The sequence below is a fragment of the Electrophorus electricus genome, chromosome 9 (assembly GCF_013358815.1).
Source record: "Electrophorus electricus isolate fEleEle1 chromosome 9, fEleEle1.pri, whole genome shotgun sequence".
NCBI classification, from domain to species: Eukaryota; Metazoa; Chordata; class Actinopteri; order Gymnotiformes; family Gymnotidae; genus Electrophorus; species Electrophorus electricus.
Window position 1 is genome coordinate 7,465,841 of NC_049543.1, and position 23,146 is coordinate 7,488,986.

General features: G+C 40.6%; 1 protein-coding gene and 1 long non-coding RNA gene across 4 annotated transcripts in view; one reads left to right on the forward strand and one right to left on the reverse strand.

The window, feature by feature from the left end:
• Positions 1 to 20,028, reverse strand: part of LOC118241982 — a 52,665-nt gene extending 32,637 nt beyond the window's left edge. The window contains exons 1-2 of the long non-coding RNA XR_004776474.1: positions 19,934 to 20,028; positions 8,451 to 8,518 (exon numbers count right to left, since the gene is read on the reverse strand). This is a non-coding gene — a long non-coding RNA (uncharacterized LOC118241982). The remainder of the gene's footprint in view (positions 1 to 8,450; positions 8,519 to 19,933) is intronic.
• Positions 18,514 to 23,146, forward strand: part of edil3a (EGF-like repeats and discoidin I-like domains 3a) — a 112,302-nt gene continuing 107,669 nt past the window's right edge. For all 3 annotated transcript variants that reach the window (XM_027015065.2, XM_027015066.2, XM_027015067.2), the window contains exon 1: positions 18,514 to 18,902. In XM_027015065.2, coding sequence (XP_026870866.1) covers positions 18,839 to 18,902 — 64 coding nt within the window. In that variant the 5' untranslated portion in view covers positions 18,514 to 18,838. The remainder of the gene's footprint in view (positions 18,903 to 23,146) is intronic.

Here is a 23,146-nt window from a genome sequence, read left to right on the forward strand (position 1 = left end):
CAAGGGAGCATTGTGTGTCCAGAACCCTATATTTTTAACATTTAAAAAGATTTTGCAACAGGGCCTGGTTTCCCAAAAGCATCATAGTGTTGAGATCATCTTAAATGACAGAAAGAAGGTTCAATGTAATACTCTCTGTACCATTTTAAGATGATCCTTGTATTATTATACTTTTGGGAAACTCAAGTTTACCCATCTGTAAAATCATATTTGATTTACTAATACAGGGAGGTACAGCAATGAACACTATATTTTACTCTGTAAAGCTTTTTTATTGTTCTTGGAATATCAGTGTCCCATTTGTTGTTGCTGTTGTTGTTATATATTATGTTTTATGTAGTATTTTGTTGTCATTGGAAGTTTGTCTCAGAGGCACAGTGCTCAATCAAGACAAATGAATGCTACACTCAACAGTAAAATGGTTTAGTCCCCCTATCTGGATTTGGCAGCATTCTACCTTGAACTTTCTTCATTAATATGATATTGATCAAGATTAACGAGGTGTCTCCCTCGCAATACTTTAAGTCATTACATGGGAAAATGTCAATTATACACTAATTAAAAAGCATCACACTCAAAATGCACAGACAAACCTCTTCATCCTGGATTCTATGGGGTATTTTTTACCCGATGCTATAATTCAAATTCTCTAATGTCTAGGTCAAACTCCTCTATCCCTGATCTTGTAGAGGAATACTAATCTTTACATGTTGTAGAATGACATTTTTAAGGACTAATCTCAAGGACATGGACTCTATTGGACTGTTAATGAGTAAACGTTGCTCTGATTTAAAAAAAAAAAAAAGAAAAGAAAAAGATCATATCTGGTATGTTCTCTATTGCTGAATGTTTCTTACTGTTTAAAGTAAAATAAAACTCCAGCAGTGACAATTAAAACAAAACAAAACAAACAAAAAAAACACCTCTCATGAGCTTTATAAGGGACTTTCCATCCTACATATTCATTTTGCCTCAAACAGAAAAAAGATCTCTAAATCTTTAAGAGACCATCATCATAAAAGAATGACCTTTAATAAATGAGCATACCCAGATTGTATGGTTTCTGACTTTTTCCCCACTCTTCTTTAACCAAGAAAGTCATTTGAGCAGATATCATGGTTTAGGGTAATTCAGTGAGACGAGCACATCTCAAACTAAGGGAATATGGCTTTGCAGGGTATTAAGGAGTGCCGTTAGGTCAGTCAAGCATAGCTGGCTGTGTGCAAAGGCTACTGAAGCATGATACTGGGATCATGGCTCAGAGATTACTTCCAGCAAAAGAAGGAGGGTTCTTATTAATAATGAACTGCCCATTTCCTAAACTTAAGACTGGGTCAGAGAGCCCGAGGCCTAGCAGCTTGATATGCAAATGAGGGAAACGAGGCGGCAATAAGCAATAAACATGCTAATTTGGATGTGAAGGAAACCGGTTATAAAAACTGGGGGGGAGAGTAAGGAAAAAAAAAACAAAAAAAAAAAACAGTGCCTATGAATGTTGGGAAGTGGTGGGTGTAATCACGAGACAACGAGAATAAGAAACTGAGAGAGACTGAGAGAAACTCCTAGGGGTAATGATGTACAGCATTAAAGCATAAGTGACAGTTACCAAACATAGGAACAGACCCAGGTCCATCTGGGTGTGAAGGTAGTATTCATAGATTGCTTGCCATCTTTTTTTTTTCCTGCAAATTCATACTGCTTCACGAAGAGACCACACTGGGCAGCCATGGTGGCACCCTCACAGAAATGAACCACTCACTGGTTGGTCCTCGCTTGCCGTTGGCACAATGGGTTCACCCACTGTGAGTTTCATTTTATATTAAGTAAGAAAAAAGGACAGGCAATGTGCATTTGCCACTATAATATAATATAACATAGACAATTAAATCAACAGGAAAAAAACAATTCTCAGGTAATGCACAAGAAGTTATTCCTTATAGATACCCATGTAGATACTCAAGTAGACATCCAATCCAAAATATCGCTATCAATGCAGTATTGTATCAATTTTTGGACCTGTGCTATTGCAGAGATTTTTCATGTCAGTGGATGATTTTCTTTTATGTCACATATAATTTTCTATTGTCATATAGATGGTTCATACAGATGTTCTTGTGCTTGCTGGCAATATTCATGTTGCCTGTGAAGTGGACAAGTTGGGGACAGCCTGTGATGTTCTCCAAGAGGTTTACAGGGGTTTACAGCCTATAATACCACTCCAATGTAAATGTGTGACCTGGAGTATATTCTACTACAATGCAAAACCAGTGTAATGAGCTTTTAGAAATCAAGGTCACTGGTGAAGCCATTAGGGAGACCATCTGCACAGGAGGATTTGTCAGGTATAGTGGATCTTAAAAAGGGAGTGTGGCATATTGTGGCTATAGTGGGATATGCATAGCTATAAACAGGACTGTAATGCATCGCTGCTAATGGGATTACAAAAGCTAAATACATTTTGTAGCTGGTACAAAAGCAGCAAGTGGATAAACATGCCATAAGTGCTTGATGCTTCCTCCCATTTATAATATCTCACCTTGAATGTGTTGCCATGAAAAGTCACACCTTTTATCGCTTATTGTGCAGATTAGCTTTTAAGCACTCCACATGAATATTTTTTTCTGAGCTGGTCTCTATACAAAAAAGTGAGAGTGTGTGTGAGATAGAAAGTGCGTGTGCGTTTGTGTGAAAAAGCACAATCATGAGCGTCACCGTGTTTGCTCTCTTCCTCCGTCACCTTTTCCACAGGAACCAGAGGGAACATCATTACCATCAGTGTCTCTGTTATAAAACTTGTGAAGCAATCCCCCCAAATGACTCACATGTACAGCCACCCCTATCCCCTTCCCCACCTCCACACACACTGATTAGATTACACTCTCTCCACTCCTTTATTGCAGGACATCCTGGAATGGATTCTGAAATGGATATTGAATTCTCTCCCCTGGAGATTTTTGATGAAAAAAGGGAAAGAAGCCCGGCTAGAAATCGAAGCGTCTATCAAAGGCACTCTGTGCCCGGCGTGAAGATGTACACAATTGGGTTAACTATGACCTGCGAGAAAATTTCCCAGAGTGCACCACACACCTTGTCCCCACACACAGAGGGGGTTGAGCAGCGCAGCGGGTGAGAGATGGTGTCCGAACCCTGAAGCTGTGCTTCTTAGGCTGGGTCCCACAGACATGCTCGCCTCCTTGGGCTTGGAGCTCTGGGGTCCCGCTGTGGGAGGCCCTGTCCCCAGGCTGTGTGGGAGCTCAGCTGGGTTTCATTCACATTCACTGGCCCTATACATTCCCCTCACCTCCCCAGGCCCCATGGCTTACCACTGCTTTTTAGCTTCTCTTTTTGAAAAAGACGGAGGGAGTATATAGATCCTGAGGGACTTGAAGGCAAGTATTTGATTCTTCTCCTGTGACATTCCAGTCACAAGGCCTCTAAAATCAGCCATTCAGGAACATCATCCTTTGTGTACCTTCAGAAAACACAGTCTGCAGTATACTGTTGACAACACAGTCCACTAAATATACATTCAGTCCTGATCAAACCAACTTGACCGTCAACCAACTCTTCAAGCTTTTGTAAAAGCACAGTATTGTGGTGGACCACTCCCCAGACTAAAAATGTTTGCCTTCTATTGTTTGTCTTAACACAGACATGTTTTTGTTTGTTGTCTCGTGTGTGCAGTTTATGCTTGACTGAGATACCACTGTAAATTACTGAGTCATGCTGCACCTGTTCAGAGCCTCACTGCCTGGCACAGGTTATGCACCCAACTGAATGCTCCAACAAACGTCTGTTTATTCAGCCCGGCAACATTTTGAAGTCACACGCTCCAACTGTTCTCTTTCATTATGCCAGATGTACACACGGATGTGATTAGCCATCGGCTTCACTTCACAAACTGTCACACTTGAGGACTACAAGGAAAACCTACAGGCTCAGCACTCCGGAATGATGCTTTGGACTTCACAGTGCTCCTAAAACAATTCAAAGATTATAACAAGGTTTTTCTATATCTGTATATCTATAATGAATTCATAAATTCAACTTGTATTAATAATTTCATAATAGAATATATATATATATATATATATATATATATATATATATATATATATATATATATATATATATATATATATATATATATAATTAATTCAATGTATACTAATAACTTATGTATATTCTTAACTTATATAAGTCCTTGAATGTCTTATGTAGACTTAAATTAGGAACACAAGTGATGGCCACAACATCAATTCAAAGTGTGGATTGGTTAATCATTTGTAGTTTTGAAGTATTTTATATATATACATGTAATATACTGTACAGAAAATATATTTAACATTACATATATCTGGATATATCTGGATTAAAGAATATATATATATATATATATATATATATATATATATATATATATATATATATATATATATATATATATATATATATGATTGGCATAAGGTGCTGCTCTAATGTTAGTTATATACTAATTGCTAACAACCTTTTCTCTATTAAAATATTTATGGCTGGCCAGTGTCTATTGTTGGCAGTAAAGGCTGTAACAGCCTTAGATTGTGGACTGGGACAGGCTCATCAGGTGCTGTAAAGCTATAGTTTCTCCCTCATGAGCTGTTAATCGTAACAGAAGGCAATGAATTACAGGTAACTACTGTGAGATCAATCAATATTGCTCGTAGTGGCTTGCCGATGATTGTGTACTCACTCGTGAGAGAGGTTTACGGTGGAGGCCTGTAACCCTTGCACCGCAGGAACATCATAAGACTGGACAGATTCCCAGATACGAGTGATTGGCCTTGACAATGAGGAAGTTTACTGACTGCTATTAAAGCAGGCAGAGGGAGGTGGAGGAGGTTTCGAACACTCTCACATAAATGTATTGCTATTGCAATGTAATAACGTCTTGGGTAGGAATGGAGCCTACCAAAACCAGCTTGTTGAAAATACCAATTAATTACTGGGTTGCCTTTTGAATTGCAGTGCTTCTTGGCACAAACAGTGCTTATCAGCAATTATATCTAGTGATAAGGCTTGAAAGTGAAAGGTATGTCCAAATGCACAGGAGACCAGGTGAACCACCTAGAGATCGTCATAAAGTTAAATACAATAAGAGAGTGAATTGAATGAATCAAATGTAAGCAACATGTAGTTCTCTTACAAATATATCTAAGCATAAATCAAAGTTCTGTTTTTAAAATACTTAAAAAATTACAAAATGTATCTTTATTAAATTCATGTAACTGAGTAAATGTAATTAATACCCAAGCATGAAAGAAGATCTTTGCATGATTTAATTATAGTTAACATGAGGGTGATTTCCTTCTCTATAGTACTAACTTCTCTATTTCTAACCTAAAGAAACTTTCTGAGTGCTATAGCCCAATATTTTGTGATGCCGACAAATATAATTACATATCTGTAATTTTTAACACAAATGTTTCATGTGACCTGATTTTCTACTGTAAATATGATGTATTCCTATAGCATACACTCATTTGGAAAGTAATTACTACGCTTTTTTTTGTTCATGTTACTTCAAGGTGAGAGTAATTTTACCCCTCAGAGAAAAAAAAAACATGCAGTTATCATTGATATAAAATGAGCTTTAGGGAAAAAAAGGGCTCATAAACCAAATATGGTGTTATAAGCCTTTTTATAGACAGTGTTCAAAACCCTTTGAGCACTTGTGTAATCTGCATAAATGTGTCATGGCCCAGCCATCAGAGGACAGGGCATTTTCACAAGGCTGCCCTAGCACAGATCACAAAACCTTACTGCCTTCCCCTGTTCTCACAATGCTACATATTATCAATGGCTTCAGCACCTTCAACTCATAGATCTCAAAAGCAAATGTTTTTCCTCACAACTGAAAGACGTGACAGCACATCAAAACACTCGAGACGACTCATTTAATTTGCCCTGGCTTTTTCTTCCCTGTGAATGGGAATTGGGATGGAGTGCCACTGGCCCTCGTTCGAATGGCCGCGCCTCCGCTACACATCATGCATTGCAGGGGGAAATGTTTGCTTCAGCGGTGTTCAGCAGGGCATGCAGCAGCCCTACTTTGAGGTCTTTTCCTCCACTGGAGTGTGCCAGCACGGGCAAAGGTTCACAAGGGAGCTCTATTTCCTGCCTCCTAAGGGCTGCGTGGTTGCACACTTCATACTCCAATCTGCACACCAAACAGATCAATCATTTGCATATCTCATATCTCATGTTAGTACTCTGCCATTTATCATGTTAGACAGCTTTATGGATGACTCTTTTTTTTCTTTCAGTCAGTAATATTAATCAAGAGAAAATTAAATATGAAAAAGAGGGGGAATCAAAAAGATGTAAATATAGTATGCTTCTGATTGAAGCAGACTTCTGCTTTTCGAATAAATATCACATGCAAATAAACTGTGTTAGCAAGCAAAAACAACCTCAGTCAAAGGTAGCATTTACACAGTCAGCAGTTTTGTTGATAGATTTTTTTTTCTTCTTCCTTTTCTTGTTGCCTGGATGAAAGGCATTTTCTTATGAGAATTAAGTGTTTGGGAAGTTTGTCTAAGAAACCTTAAAGATGTATCATCCACGCATACATATGTTTCATAGAAACCAGTTGAAGCTTAGTTATTGGTTTTCTTAAAGAGCACTGGGATCCTTGATGAGGCTGCAGAGCCTTGGAAAGAGCAGTGACTAAAGAACAGTGATTCATACACACCTACATCATACTCTCTTGGGGTGACCACTGCTTAGGATATTTCCAAAAATTGTCAGGGTGGTTTTAAAAAGATTAATTTGCCTGAAAGTGTTGACTTGTGGTGCTTAGTTTTTGATGATGGAGAGATGGGCAGGATGATTAGGCCTGAAGGTAAAGTGATTCATGTCTTCCCAGTGCTAGCCTGTGGTGCTCTTTGCAAACCAATACTCTCCCCAACAGAAATGTTAATCGTTATGGATTGGTCTGCACAAACCTAGGCGCTCACCGCTTTCTCCCATCAGAACCAATTGCACTCATACATTGTTTCATTTGGACTCATCAACTCTATTAGCCTAGATCAATGGAATCAACCTGATAGGCTTAACATGCAGCATAATGTAAGATGTGATAACGTATGAAAATGATAACCAGCTGTTATGTCGGCTGGTTAATTTGATTGGTCCTATTCATAAACGCTGGCAATTCTGTTTCATTAATCCTAAACACTTGGGTTGCACAGTTATCAAGTATCTGAACATATGCTTCTCTGTGTTCTAGTGAAGAGAAGCCCATTACTCACCCTTAACCTGTCAGTTCACACTTTTCTTGTATTTTAATTCTGAAGACTGCTGAGCCAAGTAGTCAAGAGTTAACATTCATACTTAGATGTACTGGCTGCCTGAATACAACAGAAATACAGGCTGGCTAATGATCTGCTGGTTGCAGCTTGGGAACCTCTGTCCTAGAAGTCTTGGGTGGAAGATATGTGATGATCTGCCTGCCTCTGAATGTTCCCTGCGCTCAGAGTTTCGGAAGTCTTTTCTCAGCATTCAGAGGAAATCGTCAAACAGAGCCAAATCCTGCATAATAGCCCTCTTACCAAACAGAGCAAATGGAAGGAGATAGGAGGACAGGATGTGTTATCCAGCATCAGTTTCTTTTTACATTATGCATATCTCTCAAACTCGTGAAATGGATACTGTGAATGTCTTTTTGCTTTGCAATTTGGATAGCTCACATCCATGAAACCTCATCACAAGGTGAAAAATAGCAGACAAGGCTCCCACCTTCACGCTTATCATTTGTCAAATCTTTTTTACTTCCATCTGATAAGCTGTCTGATTCCTGACACTGAAATCTATGGTGGCATTTATCAAAACATCTGAAGATTGATTGATTTGATCTTGATACTTTCTTTGTTCTACTTCAAGGTTGATGATAATAAGTGATGGAAGACTAGTGTACGCTCTTGGTTCACAACATGTTTGTTAGCTTTCGCTCTGATGTTCCACAGAAAACATGGGCTTTATGTCAGCTGCGTCACACAGTGACTCTGCACTCCTTTGCAAGATTGTATATTCCACGCAACATTCTTTAATGGTTGTGAATAGAGGGACAACATGGAATTAGCCACTGTGAGAACCAGACATCATGGCAGATCCACAGTATTTAAGCATGACCATATGCAAGCATTCAGAGTCTCTCCTCTCTCTCTCTGTGTGTCTCTCTCCCTATCTCTCTCTCTCTCTCTCTCTCTCTCTTTCTCTCTCGCGCTCACACACACACACACACACACACACACACACACACACACACACAGGCACAAACTTCTCCAAACAGCACAACCAGGACAACTGCAGGACTTTTTTTTGTTCAGAGATTAGCCTTTGAGGCTATAGCACTCACAGACATCATCATTAATCACAGAGAATGATATCATGGCGATCTCAGTTTGGCTTACCCGTACTCTGTGGCCAATCTCCACACTTCCTCCTCATTCATCATTCCACAGGCATGTTTTGACGTGGCCTGCATAGAAGAAAGTTGGTGTCTTCAATCAGCAACCACAGGATGCACGATAATCACCTCTTACACATCAGACTAGACAAAGCACAGTCATATTCCCTATATTTACACAATGATTTATCTGGCCCTGAACTGTGTGCAGATATTCAGTTTATATGTGTCTGTGCCTTGGAAAGGTGTTTGCATACTGTGAGTTTGCATGTATCAATCAAGTGGGAACAGCTAGTGCGGTATACTGATAATAAAGAGATGCTATTTGTTCTGTGGATAGGAAACATATGGAGGAATAATTGTGTGCTCATGCAATTAACTGCGGTAAACATGCAGAACAAAACTCTCCGTCTGAATCTGTTTTCGTTTTGTTGCATTTATGCCCCAGAGGGGTCTCTGGTTTCTATGGCTACTGCTGAAGGTGATAGAAAAAGGAGAGGGAAAGCTTTCACCTGTTTGTGGCACGACTCTAACATGACAACAAAGCCTTGCTCTGACTGGTTGTACGCTATTTACAAATTGAATGCACTTATGGCATTCCCCTCCAGTCAAATGTGTGTGTTTCTCCTGAATAGTCCCTGCGGCATCTGTACAAATACTATGCCACGACAACAGTTGTGTCACTGCTTATGTTTTTGAGCATCATAACATCTAACAAATGCATGTTTTTATTTGTTTGTTTTTCTGAGCTAGGCATGTGAGTCTTTGTATGGTGGCATTACAAGACTGTGATACACTAGGTCAGTTATGTGGAGAAGCGATTCCAGTCATACAGTGCTTAGATTATATGCTACCTATTTTTTCCAATTAACGCTGATAATGCTTTGAAAGCATTTATAATGCTAACACCACATGGTGTGAGGTGTCAAAGGATATTCCATACTTTATTAAACCCATCTGTAAGCAAATTTATCTTTAAAAGTGTTTTAGTAACACAGTAAGGAATTTTAAATATTTCATATCACCCATTTTTTTCTGCAGATTGCAGATATTTAACAAATATATGCCAGCATAACAAAATTTGTATTCAGCAAATGTATAACATAATGACCTAAATATGGATTTCTAGAGAAAAATGCAAATTTCAAACCAATAGGTCAGAAGAAGGAGGTGTGAGGTTTGTTAATACATAGCTTTGGCTCTAGGCTCGCTCTGTCTTGTTAGTGCTTAGATTTGTCTTTATAGTATGCCAGCCTGTTTAATTATGATGCAATTAAAGGAATCTGCAATACAAAACTGCGTAAAATCTCTAAAAAACAGAAAGTTGAAAACTGGATAAGATTTCAAACTCTTCTGTGGCAGATGTTCTAATCTAGCTATCAAAAATACAATGGTGAATTTAGTTCTCTGCGCTTCTTTATAATTGTCTAAGCAAAAGGTTAATTACCCTGCTGCTTCCATTGCTACTGTTTTCCAAATCAATGTGGAAAAAGAGAAAAACTTTGTGTGGGTTTATGCTCTTCAAAGACGGGCCAGTGACTGAAATGGAAAAGTGTCAAGTGTGCAGGTTTGTGAGAAGAAGGAAATTGAAAATCCACCCCCCCCCCCCACCCATATTGTCTACATGTTGCCTGAGACATCCAATGTAAAACAAAGTATTCACATATCTATGTAGTATAAATGTGTGTGGATTTTTTTTTTACATCCTTGTTAGCAAGAAAACATGCTGGTATAACAAAATGTATACACATAACAGAATGTCTACACATTTAAGGGCTGTGATGGAACCCAGCCTAGTCTGGACGACTCAGTAGCATCGATATATGGATCTCTCATCGCGTCCACATGAATTGCCACATCAGCCTTGACTCCAGCTATTCTTCTTTTATCGACTTCCCAGTGGCACTTGCTGAGTGATTTAATGCAGGGCTGATGTAGTACAGGGCCTTGGCATTGGCCCTCAGTCCTGTGTGGCTCAGGGGCTGTGGAACCTAACGCTGACATGGATCCAGGGAGAGCACATTGCTAAACTGATAATGACAAATGTATCATGCCAGTGCCAATAACAATACAGCACAGAGGTAAGCACTCCTGTTTATCTGGCTAAGGAAGACGCTAATACTGTTGCAAAGGAGGAAATACGTACTGTTACATGCTGCCCAGGCCAATGGGAGGATATGCTAACCTCGTACGGTAGGCCTCAGTTCCAATGTCCTGCAAGTTCGCTCACTTTCATATGTCAACAATGTGTAAAGGACAGATGGGTAAAATCCTGTTTCAGCTGATCCAGAAAGCTGCTGCATGCATCCCAAGGTTGAGAAAGTAGCTGTGTTCAACCATCCCAAGGTCTCACACATCACTCTATCACTGCATTCTCATCGTTGGCTCCCTATAGTTGCCCAATTCAGATTTTAAAACCATGCCACTTACATACAAAATGTAAAATGAACCTGACCTCTCCTGCCCCAAAAGAATAGTCTCACCCTTCAAGACTCTCTCCTGCATTAACACTCAGGTGGTGGAATGAACTTCCATGGCAAAGAATACTTCCCGGTTTACAGATTAGCAAGATCACTGGAGATGCAGGCAGCCATCCAAGCACAATATCAGGGCTCTTCCATTGCCTGTTTTGGCTACTCATGTTACAGTCCAAGTCAGTGAAACCATAAATGCCATACTTCGTCTAGACTATCCCTGACAAGGTTGATGGCACTCCTGGTTTGTGTAAGGGCTTTCTGTTGTAACCCTCCCAGTATCTTCCAGTGTATACCTGGTGCCTTCCCCAAAGTTGCCTACAAGGTAGTGTTTGTCATTTGCCTTCTTAATGGCAAAGCCCTGAGTTTGGCTGCTGCTATTTGGGAAGTCTCTGCCTATGCACACATCTATTCAAAATCTCTTTATGCAAAGTGATTGGAACTACAATGCACTAAAGATGGTGTATCATCTGGGGGAATATGATGCATTAAAATCTGAGCTGGCCCATAAGAACAATAATTTGTCCCTTTCGGATCTTGTTAAAATGTACATTAGATTAAATAATCTCACCAGAGTCAGGATAACTCATCAGAACCATCCCATGTCCTCCAAGTAAGAGTCAGCAAATGAGCTGTGCATTTCCATGACAATTGCCCTGCTCCCCCTTTCCTGTACAAAACCTTGAGGTTGACTAGTATCTACCTCCTGGCTATCAAAAACATACACGTTGGTTCCAGCTAATATGTGGTTTTTGGCTTCATCTCTAGTCAATTCAGGGGCAGCAGGAAACTTTATTGACTAGGTATTGGTTAAATAATTGGGAATACCAGTCTCTGCTGATCAGCTCATTGGTTAAAGGGCTCAGTGCTTGACCACTAGGCTCAGGACACATTAATAAATCCACTGTTTCCCACTGTTACCCTGACCATTGGCATCGTTCATTCTTAAACAGTTCCCTTGTTAATCTGTGAATCACCAGACAACCTGCTAATTTTAGGTTACCCCTGGCTAGCGCAACATAACCCCATTATCTCCTGGTCCATAAGTGAACTGTAGAACTGGGACAATGAATGCCATACTGCTGCCTAGCCATCCCTATCCGAACCACCTCTGTCAAAAAAAAATGTTAATTTTTTAAAAACTTTTTTAAAGCCAAGCAGCTATGCTCCCTCCTGCACCACAGACCACTTACCTGGCACCACCCTTCTAGAAATAAGGTTGATCCTCTATCCATCCCAGAAAGACAAGCCATGGAAGATAATTTTTAAGAGGATTTGTCACTGGGGTACATACATCCAACAACATCAACCACTGGTATTGGTTTCTTTTTTTGTTGAGATAAAGGATGGTGATCTCTATCCCTGCATAGACTACCAAGGTCTTAACACCGTCATGGTTAAATACTGTTGCCTCCTACCATTGGTCCTAGCACCCATAGTGTATTCATAGAACAAGATCTTCCCCAAGTTAGATTGCATAGTGCATATAACCTTATTTGTATATGTGAGAACATTTTTTTTCATTCCTGGTCTTCACAGACCACAGGAACTTAAAATATATCATAGTGGCTAACCTCTCAACCTATAATAGGCTAAATGGACTTTGGTTTTCACTTATTTTGATTTCCCTGTTAATTATCAGCCTAGGTTGAATAATACATGAACATGAACACTGTCAACAACTGGTAGACAGGATATCTTTCCTGATTCATTACTGCAGTTCGCTGAAAAATGATTGAAACCATCAGACAAGCACAAGCCACTAAACTAATGCTTCAAAACTACCCCAAACAAAGAACTATGTCTCTAGCAGTGCTTGTTCTGGCCAACATGGCAATCAATGGACTTCGGTGTATGCACACAGAGCAAAGTCCCTCAGCTTCTGCCTGCAGGACTACTAGAACCACTAACTATTCCTGACAGACCATGTTCACATATAGCTGTTGATTTCATTATCGATTCACTGAACTCTCAAAGCCATACAATCATTCTCATGCTTATTGATAGATTTTCAATGGCTTGCTGCTTGGTTCCTCTAGCTAAATTAGCCCCAGCTCTGGAGACAGCTAATGTGATGTTTAAAGAATTCAAGAATTCAGTCTCCCTGAAGACATGTCAAAGGGGACACCTCCTGTGTCTAGGCTGCTTTCTTACAGGGGTCAGGTGAGTTTCCTCAAGTTACCACCCACAGTCCAACGGACAACTAGAATGGCTTAACCAGGAAATCAAGAGGTTCTTGCACCCCCACTGTAGCATGACACAACAGGCCTGGAGCCGATTCCTTGCCTTCACTAATGCATCAGCTGTAATGACACCCTTCCAATGCATACTGGGCTATCAGCCTCTCATTTCCATGATCGGGTGAGCCTTCAGGAGTACTGGCTGTGGAAGACTGGATGAAACACAGTGAACGCACCTAGGAACAAGCACGCGTGCGTCTGGAGTGCATCATATGTTAACAGAGGCTGCTGGTTGACCAACACCGGAGGAGAACACTGACATTTCAACCAGGTCAGAGGCTTTCTACTAAGGATTTGTAACTACCCTCTAAGAAACTCAGTCCTCAATACATAGGCACATTGCCTTAAGATCATCAGGCCATCTGGTATGTGCTGCACCATGTGATTTTTGCCTCTGGCCCTCTTTATTGTCATCTCATAGACTGAGCTGCTTATGTCATACATAGACTGAAGAAGCAACTCTTCAAAAGGTACTTGAACAATTCCTAGGCACTTCAAGGGCACTTGATTAACCATTAATCCCAAGCCTACTAATTTAACATTAGTGTGTTAATTAAAACATGTGTGCGTATCTCTTGTGTGTATTTTCTCTGACAGGGTTCTAACCTATTGGGATCATGATATACTTTCATAAGGAGACAACAAAGCATTTTTGAAAGTCACTCTGTCTTCTTCAGTGTCTACTAAATGCTGTAAATCTAAAACAGTCCAGTATCAAAATATGATGAATACATGAATAGTCATGTGTGATTTTCTGTTGCACATGGCAAAATGTTTGTTTGTGATCCAAGAGACTCAGAGACAGGAATTCAGAGTCAGACATTTCCACTTCTTTGCAAGTATGCTCTCAAGATGTGGCATTTCCCTCAGCTTGGCTTGGCATGCTCCTGGCTAGCCCCTGCTTTCCACATCAAACAGTGTGACTCAAACAGTCAACTTCAACTTCAGCTATTACTCCTACCGTCTGATTTTACAAATTACCAATTCAATTTGAAGAATCAGTTTGACAACCCCATTTCTAGAAATGACCCATGCCACAATTTGGTGTAGTAATAATGTCTAGACTCTTGACTTTGCTTGGCCCTCTTTAAAAGAGTTTCTGCTTTTCATATATTCCTTTTGTCTCATGTGAATGACTTTCATCTTTAATCTTTTTCAGAGAGCACCAAAAGGGAACTAAATGCCGTTTAGGCCCCTTTAAGATCAAGCAAAGGACTTGAATGGGAAAATAAAAAAAAAAGAATCTGAGACATCTGAATATGTTTGCAGTTTTGAAAATGCATTCTATATTTCTATATGGGGTTAATTTTTGCCCAGCTCAATCCATTAGTAAAGATGCTGCAAACAGCTTTACACAGCAGTAATCTTTGAAAGGAAGGAGTGTTTAACACAGTGAGCCAAACCAGAATACTGATTGTTTTGTGAAAATTAATCCCCAAAATACTACACTGACTGTTGACCTCTGACTGATCATAGAAGTGTTTGCCAGTGTGTTTCAATTCAGAACTGAAAAGATCTGGTTAGATGCCACTTTAATTTCAAGAAGGAAAAAATAGATATGTATCAAAATATACAAAATATAAATAAATAAATAGATATGCCCTTGAAACCTGTCATACTGCACTAATATCAAACTCCTTTAGTCTTATTTAAAGCTGTAGCTGAAATATTCCAGCCAAAGAAATGAAACTAGATGGCGATATAACAAATTTCTCCTGACACAACTCTGTTTGCTTTTTTCATAAATACAATGCAGCCCTTATTCCCTCCTACTCTGAAATGCTCTTCAGGCTGCAGTTGGGGCGGAGCAAGGTGGAGCCACATCACATGTACATAACTCATGCCGTTGTGCAGTAAATCTCATGCTCCTGACGTGGGTGCATGGCTTATTGATCCGTGAAGCTGAGAGGAATGCAGTCCTCCTATCTCGTTTCCCCTCTACAGATATATGGCCACATAACATTGTAAATGAGTCCCAGTAGTGTCAAAAGAGTTGGGTGTGTGTGTTGTAATTCTCCTGCAAGCATGTGTGCTGGGGGTGTCAAATGTGTTTCATGCATCAGAGTAGGTCTGAGGGCAGAGTAGGATTGTGAGATTTATATTATGTTGATAGGAGAAATACTGTTTAACATACCAGAAACTGTTTGGGGGGGGGGGGGGGGGGGGGGTGAGGACTGAAAGAAAGAAAGAAAGAAAGAAAGAAAGAAAGAAAGAAAGAAAGAAAGAAAGAAAGAAAGAAAGAAAGAAAATTATATGCGATAATAGAAGTAACACTTGACCAGTCCCCATCAAATATAACAGTGGTAGAGATATACAGTGGACTAAACTAGACCAATGAAAAGCAAGGGAGATACATGGGAGAAAGTGTGCTTTGCTGCTCTGATGCAAAGAAACAATGTTGACAAATGCTATTAATGACAAGCATAATGATGGCCTTTTGGGAGGGTATAATTAAGAACGAGGATTATATACTTCACTGAATGTGTTAACTGGCAGGCACATTATATGTAATATACCAAATGTATAATTAACATAATTGCATATTTAATTTAGCTGAGGCATGATGTGAGAGCCTTACATTTGGAATGGTGGCATACAGCAATTCCAATTTGCAGTAGTAGCTTTTCATTGCTGTTTTTGCAAAAATCGAAGTTTTTATCTGCCATCTGTAGGCCTTCAAAGAGATTCCAAAGTTCCTGCATAACTGGCAAATGGTCGCATACAGAGGCATGCTAAATGCTCTCTGAAGAATGATCAAATGACAAGCAGATAAGCGATGGTCTCTGTCGCTTCCATAACTACAGTATACCTTGCATTTGGCATAAACTGACAAATTGACTGCGAGAGTCACAGCGTCCTGAGCAAACTGAATCCAGTGGAATCAGTCAGATGCTCTTTCTAACCACATTCTAAATTGAAAGGACAAACTCTCACAAACCCGTAAATCAGGGCCTTCCTTTGGCTCCGTGTGTCAGTGGAACAGATGGAAGGAGCAGCACAGTGGCATAGCATGGGGCTGTAGCACTAATAGTCACAACACTAAGGAAAATCTTCCCCAGCAAAACATGCTTGAAGTCGTTGTATTTTTTTTTTTTTTTTTGACAGGTGATGCAGAGGCATGCTACAAGTTCCAGGACCATGAGGCAGCAGAAATGGTGACGCAAGCGTTGTGGTCTTATGATGAATTAGCTAAGGAATGGCGATTAAGCCAAATGATAGCACAGTGCCGTTTCGAGGGCAGGCTTTAAAAAGGTGGATGAGATGGAAAGGGGCTGGATGGAGGCGTGGGGCTGTGTCTGAGCTTAGGGATCGTAGAGGTGCGAAGAGAATTAGTGCCAGTGCTGTTGGGTAAGGGGGAAAATATATATATATTCTCCGGTGAATTAATGCAGTGTCTCTAATTTAGTCTTGCCTGGCTCTTTTATGTGCCTTGGGCTCTGTTAGAGGGGCTCTCAGAATGAACATGGATGAGAGCTTCCTTTACCAGGATTCAGCAACAAACAGGCAGATGAAGGAGACAGAGGGAGAGAAAAGACAGAAAAATCTGAAAATAAAATAAGAGATGACTTCTGAGCAGCCATCCACCCTTCTACCCACCACCAAAGGGCATGCAAGAAACTATCTAACAAGAAACAAAACTGTAGGTAGTAAGACTTGGCGCCTAAATGGCAAAGCATGAAAACTAGCACCAGAACTTTCTTGAAGATATGGCTACTGATGTTCCTATTTAGTATGTAGTATGTTGGTTACGAAACTGAAAACATTAAGATATGAGAGTATACCTACTGTGTGTGTATTTCCAGAAGGTGAGCTTTAAAAATAAATACCATAGCAGACTTGCCTCATTATGCTCGCAACTCCATATTGTCTGTGGTCTTCATTTGATGCCCTTTGCTAAGTGATTTGACCTTTCCTCAAAGAGGGCATGTAAGTTTATGATGCGGTCATATGAATATGGAATATGAACGACACACGCTACACGGCCTAGATCCCAGCATCAAGGCTGTACAAAAAGATGTAGGCATTCACCCATGCAAAGCACAGATGCAGAGGGGCTCCCTTTTTCTGAGGCATGAAAATAGCACGGGTGCTTTTGACAAACCGCAGCGTTGGGGGCACAAACTCAGCAGTTGCAGGTCGGTTTGTTTACTTCGGCAAGCGCGAGCCGCAGGGCGCAGAGCTTCCGGTTTGCATCAGAGGCAGACGGTACCGATGCTTTCGATTATAAATAAAAGTTGAAGCTAAATGGGTCCTAAAGAAGTATAACAATATAGCTGACCACAGATTGGAGCCAGGGCTAACGGGTAGGTGAGTGGTAGGCCCTACATGCGATTTGTTACAAAGTGAAATCAGGTCAGAGATGAGGGTCGAAGGCTTTTTATAACGGCATGATCGGGGAGGCGAGAGAACTTTGTTAGTTGACAGAGAGCTTCTTCATAGCGGAACAGTATAGCTAATTTAAAAAAATGTCTCTAAATCCTTTGTTTTACAGCGCGTGTTACTTGTGGCAGGGATCTCGAATCTTAAGTCATGGCGCTGCAGTTAAAAAAAAAAAGAGAAAAAAAAAAAAACCCAAGACTGTGGATTTCCCTAAAGGTATGGAAACTTTCCACATCTATTAGAGAGAAGACAGTTATGTCCCCTTAGAGAGACAGACAGCGAGACAGAGATATAGAAAGAGAGCAAGAGAGGGACTATTTTGGCTGATCCCAGAAGACTGCTCAGATTCACTAGCTTTTGCCAGTTTGCTTGTGATGGTGTCTAACTGTAAAGGTATACTTAAACATTCAGAGATCAGTCATTTGTTTGACATTAATTAAATTCCTTTTTAAACCATCGGTTCCCCATGGGTTACACCGTAGCATATTAGGTAATTATTCATAGCAACCTTCATCAAGCCATGGGCTAATCTGCCCCACGACACAGGACCTTTTTGACAAATGACAAGACTAACGTTTAAAAACTGGCAACAGGCTGTGGCTGTGCTATGGTGTAAATATACGTTTGGCTATGAATGCATTCATAGGCTTATTATTATTAGGCTTTTTAAAGAATATATTGTTTTCTTCATCTGGAAAAAAAAATGAGGTGACTATACAGCTTTTGAAAATCTCAAGTAAACGTCTTCTTTGTATGTCTGCAATAGGACTTAGAACAGCGAGCGCGCTGTACCTGCATTACATTAGAGAAAAGGGGCGCTTTTCCCGTGGCTAAAGGATGCCCTATGAAACGTTCTGAAGGTCCCACCCAACAGGATTTCGGTGTTCTCTGTATTGGTGGCGCCTGCATGTGTGGGGAGGAGCGAGGTTTGTCTTTATCAGGAAGACAGCGCCCCTGCCCGAGTGCTGTAGCGACCGTCTGCAGCGCGCGTCGCTGTTCCGCTCTCGCGCTGTGTTTGTACACACGGAGAACCGTGCGATCGTGTCCCGCGCGGAGTATCTCCGTTATCGCACCGCGCACCACTGCGGTAGAACGGCAAGTATTCTGTACAGGATCATTTGTTTCATCTCAACCGACTGCCACTTCTCACCTTTTAGGAGAGAGGGTTTAATCAGCACCTGCCTAAGGAGATACTTGAATACTGACCGCAGCTCTTAACTAGGAGAAGGACAGAAGTTTCACCGTTGCTGCCAAATCTGACTTGTAACCTTGGGGCTGATACCTGATATTTTGTGAGGATGGGACCGTTTCTCGCCTCCGTCATCCTCTGTGTGAGCATTGCTGTCCCGCATCTTGCGAAAGGTGAGGCGCAAAGCAGTAGTACTGAACTGGGATTGGTCGTTTTAGTTAACAAACATGAATGATATGGATGATAATAGCGGTGAGGTATGAGACATTTCTGAAAGTTCAACGAAAGACGAAATATTTCCTAGTGATCTATCCTTAGAAAAAATTAGGTAAATGATTACTTCACACTCCTTGTTCTACGATACAGTTTTGCGAGAAAGCTTTGATATGTTTTAAGTTTATGATCATTTTTTCGTGCTTCTGTTAATGTTTAGTCATTAGTATGCGTGGGATGATTTTAAATGTTATTGAAAGGTTGGAATTTTTACTCGTAGCCTGTGCGAGACTCCAAATATATCACGTTTCGAACATCGGTATTTTCGCGGAATAGGAAAACTTTGCTTATCCACAAGGAGATGGCTGCAATTCAATCAGTCTAATCGGGGATTAATTCTGTCAAAGATTTGCGTTACAGGATCTAGGCAAGCGGCATTGCATTTAAATGCGTCCATTCGAAGGCATACGTGCGTTCGGTCGAAACGAAGCCGGGGCACTGAGTTACACATAGACTTCCACTGTGTGTCTTCTCAGTGCGATTTGCAGTATGGCTTGCTTTACCTACATGTATCACTAACTCAAATACTAGAAAGTATTTCTTCTTTGTTTATAATTTTCTTTCCCCCAAGGATACCCCTTTGAAATATCGCTCATCAACCACTAACAACTGAGTTCTTAGATGACCTGAAGCCAGCCGACCCTGAGTCTGACATCAGCATTTTATCTTAGGCTATGTTATGCCATACTACTAAAAATCGGTATCTGTGTTTTTGCAAATAGCAAATTGAACAACCCATTAAACAACCAACTGAGCAACAATTGTACATGCTTATTATGTAACAGGAATGTCCTGAAGTAATTTTCAGAAGTAATGAAAAAGTAATTTTCTTAATTAGCAATTGTTTTGAGCAACACATGCATTACATTTAATCCATATAAAGTCATTAACATCATGCTAGTCTGTATTTGTCTTTTTATCCCAATATTACCTTGTGCAAAAGTCCCTGTGGGGCAACAGGGACATGAACGAAACCTGCTCTTGCCATTTCAATGACTATTGTGTCACCATTGCGATGTCGTGCAGTTCCTTCATATTTCCTCATACTTCTTTGCACAGTAGTGCACATTTGCAGCCACAGTTGTTCTGCGGTGCCTCTCTCAGGCAACAAGAACGCTCAGGCTATGGGGCGTAGGAGGGAGCTGAGTAAGGGACTTCCGCCTGGCTTCCTGCTCACGAATTCCCCAGCCTTGAGAGGCTGACACATCTTTGTTTCTAAAATGTGCCCACCTTCCTCAGTCTGGCAGCGGTGGGTGTTCCAGTTGCAATGGCATTCAGCCCCCAAGCTTTCCCCACATCTTGACGGCTCTTGCAGGTGCCCCGTCCTAGGGCTGGCAGAGCTAGAGGGAAGCCTCAAATAGGGCTGTGCGGAACATGCCGAAGTTGTGCGATTTGACATGCTTCAAGGTGGCGTTTGGCAGATGTACAGACTGGCATGGCCTCGTGAATCGGATTACATACTCTCCGGAGCACCCCCCCCCCCCCCCAAAAAAAACAAAAAAACAAAACAAACAACAAAAAAAACCATCTGCAATTTTCTTCTCTGCCAAAAGACTGGCTTCATTGCAAATGGATGTTGTCAGTTTGAACTCACCTTAGCACATAAGCGTTAATCATTTTCCTGATCTGATGTCTATCTTGAGTGGGTCTGCGCTGAATATAAGCATTGAAGCTGGCGTAGTCAAACATCCCCCCTCTTGCAGTGGAAGTCTCTCCACCGCCTGCCACTTATTGATGCCCACACCATAGCAACTGTTAGGAAGTGCGAACAAATAACCTATTCAGGATGTCAGAAGCTGCTGGCATATAACAAATAGATCCCCTCTTAAACATTTGTCTGCAGGTAGGACTCACTGCATTGTTCCATTATGCAATATATCAAGAGCTCAGTTTGCTGCCTGTGCCTGATTCAATGGCATTGTGTTTGCTTGCCAGATGCTTCAGACAGACCGTGAAATAACACTACATGATGATGAGATGCTTTGTTCAGAGAAATCTATTTCTGGGTGGTAATGGGGACTGTTTGGATGTTAAGGCTTGCTGCATCTTTTTGAGTCCAAACTATATAGATAGTGTTACCGTATCAAGGATATTAGATTGAACTTGGTGCTGACAGGATCTTGGCAGGTTAAATCCGATGTGCTGAACTGCATTTCTCTTCCACTCAGTGGGTCAGTAAGGTCCTGGTGGAACATTCGTTTTGATACCTTGTGAAACTTCAACAAATTCAATCTCGTGTTTCTTTCTCCTTTGAAAAAATACACCCCTATAACTTTAATATACCCAAATAGTATTTGAGTTCAAACACTGTTAAAATGTCCTTCCTTTTTGATATGCATTAAAAGCAATTTGAGATAGTCAGTAATACAGTAATGGGGTCTATTTAGCACTATTAAAAGATATTATAGCACTGTGAGATGTTTGCATTACCACATTCCCCCCATAAGAATGCAGGCCACTGCAGTTCAGAGGACCTGTGGAGAGTGCGAGACCAATTTGCACTGGTCAGATGGACTTTGTGCCCTTAAACTCGAACACTTGAGGTCTTAATCCTGCCGTACTTTAACCTTGCTGCCGGTGTCATGCTGCCACTTCATTAAAGAGGCTTCCCTCGCTGTCCTTCCTGATTCTGCGGTGTGACATTTATAAGCAGTTCTGTGGCAATTGGGAGCATGAGGCTTATTATGGGATGGGAGTCAATTGTGTGTTGTTAACACCCCATGCACGATTCATTAGCCAGCATTTGGCAAATGCATGGTGCAGTCAAACTGAGTTTTGAAATGTTAATGTGCACAGACCTTTAATTCTGAGTGGCCTTGAAGCTAAACATAAATACTGTTCTCTTTTGAGATGTTCAGCAGTGTGGGGAAAAGCTTTGGCGTGAACAATTAGTCCTTGTTTGCTTGGTAGTTGTGTTGATGTAAGGGTGTTGTGTAACTCCAGCAGAGGCTGCTGTGCTGTAATGTACCTCCCTCAGGTTTCCAGTGGGTACTGAACTATATCCACTCTAAAATAGGTCTGTACAAATATGATAATTTGGGTTAGGGATTTCCTGTCTATGATGGCTGTGATAACCAGTACCAGTTAAAAGCTTGGATGCAGCTTTATTTTTTATTGATTTTTTAAAATTACTTTTAAGTAATCGGGAAGGCAAATATTTGAAATTACACATATAGGATGCCTAGAAATATTGTAAACTATATTATATTGCTCAAAGCAAGCCTTTGGCCTGATGAAAGCATTACACACTATCTCAGCCACGTTATCTTAGCCAGCTTCATGAGGTTCCCACCTGTGAGGCTTTTTTTTTGACACTTGTTGTCTGAGGCACTAAAGCTGAAAACTACTTGTTTGGGTATTTTAAAAAAGTATTTCTTTTATTGTAAGATTTTCATTTTGGAAATGATTTGATATATAGGCATCAACATCAGGATTTATGTTTGTCTTAGAAATAAACTTGAGTTTAGGCATATAGATGGAACCATCTTTAAGATTATAGTGGCTTAATGGATTCGTCAGCATAAAAAACCATTCATTGCAGCACATTATTCATTTCACCACAACATAGAGAGTGGGGTAGAAAATCAAAAACAGTATTTTTATCTTCATTGCTAAATATCTTTGTTGCATGAGGAAATAACAGTTATTCTAAATGGACAGTCCTGCTTGGTGATGGAAAGTGGTCAGTAATTATGCCTCTCCACCCCTCTGCTCTTCCCCCATACTGGTAATGACCTCTACCTTAATGAGAGCACAGAGGTCATCCTCTGGCTGGCTTGCAGAGCCTCTCATTGGCACACGCCTATGGAAGTTGAAGCGTGAGCAGGAGCCGCCATCAAATCTTTCATAAAGCCCGCCTCCTCTTGTGCTTGAATGTCATTGGATCACTCATTCCCACTCTTTTTTCCCTCTGTTTGCAGGCATGTAACCAGAGTAGTCCGTGGCTGGTCTTTGATTGTTTTGTAATTGTATTAATGTTAAGAAAGGGGTTCATTTTTCAAGTGTTTTGACAGACCAGGTTGCAGTGGGCTTGACTGCATTGCCATGCCCAGCATATTCTCCAAAGTTCAAAATTATAGGTTGCCTGAATTTTATGACAGTAACAAAGAAGCTTGTGTTGAAGGATACTGAGTGCATTTTGCTG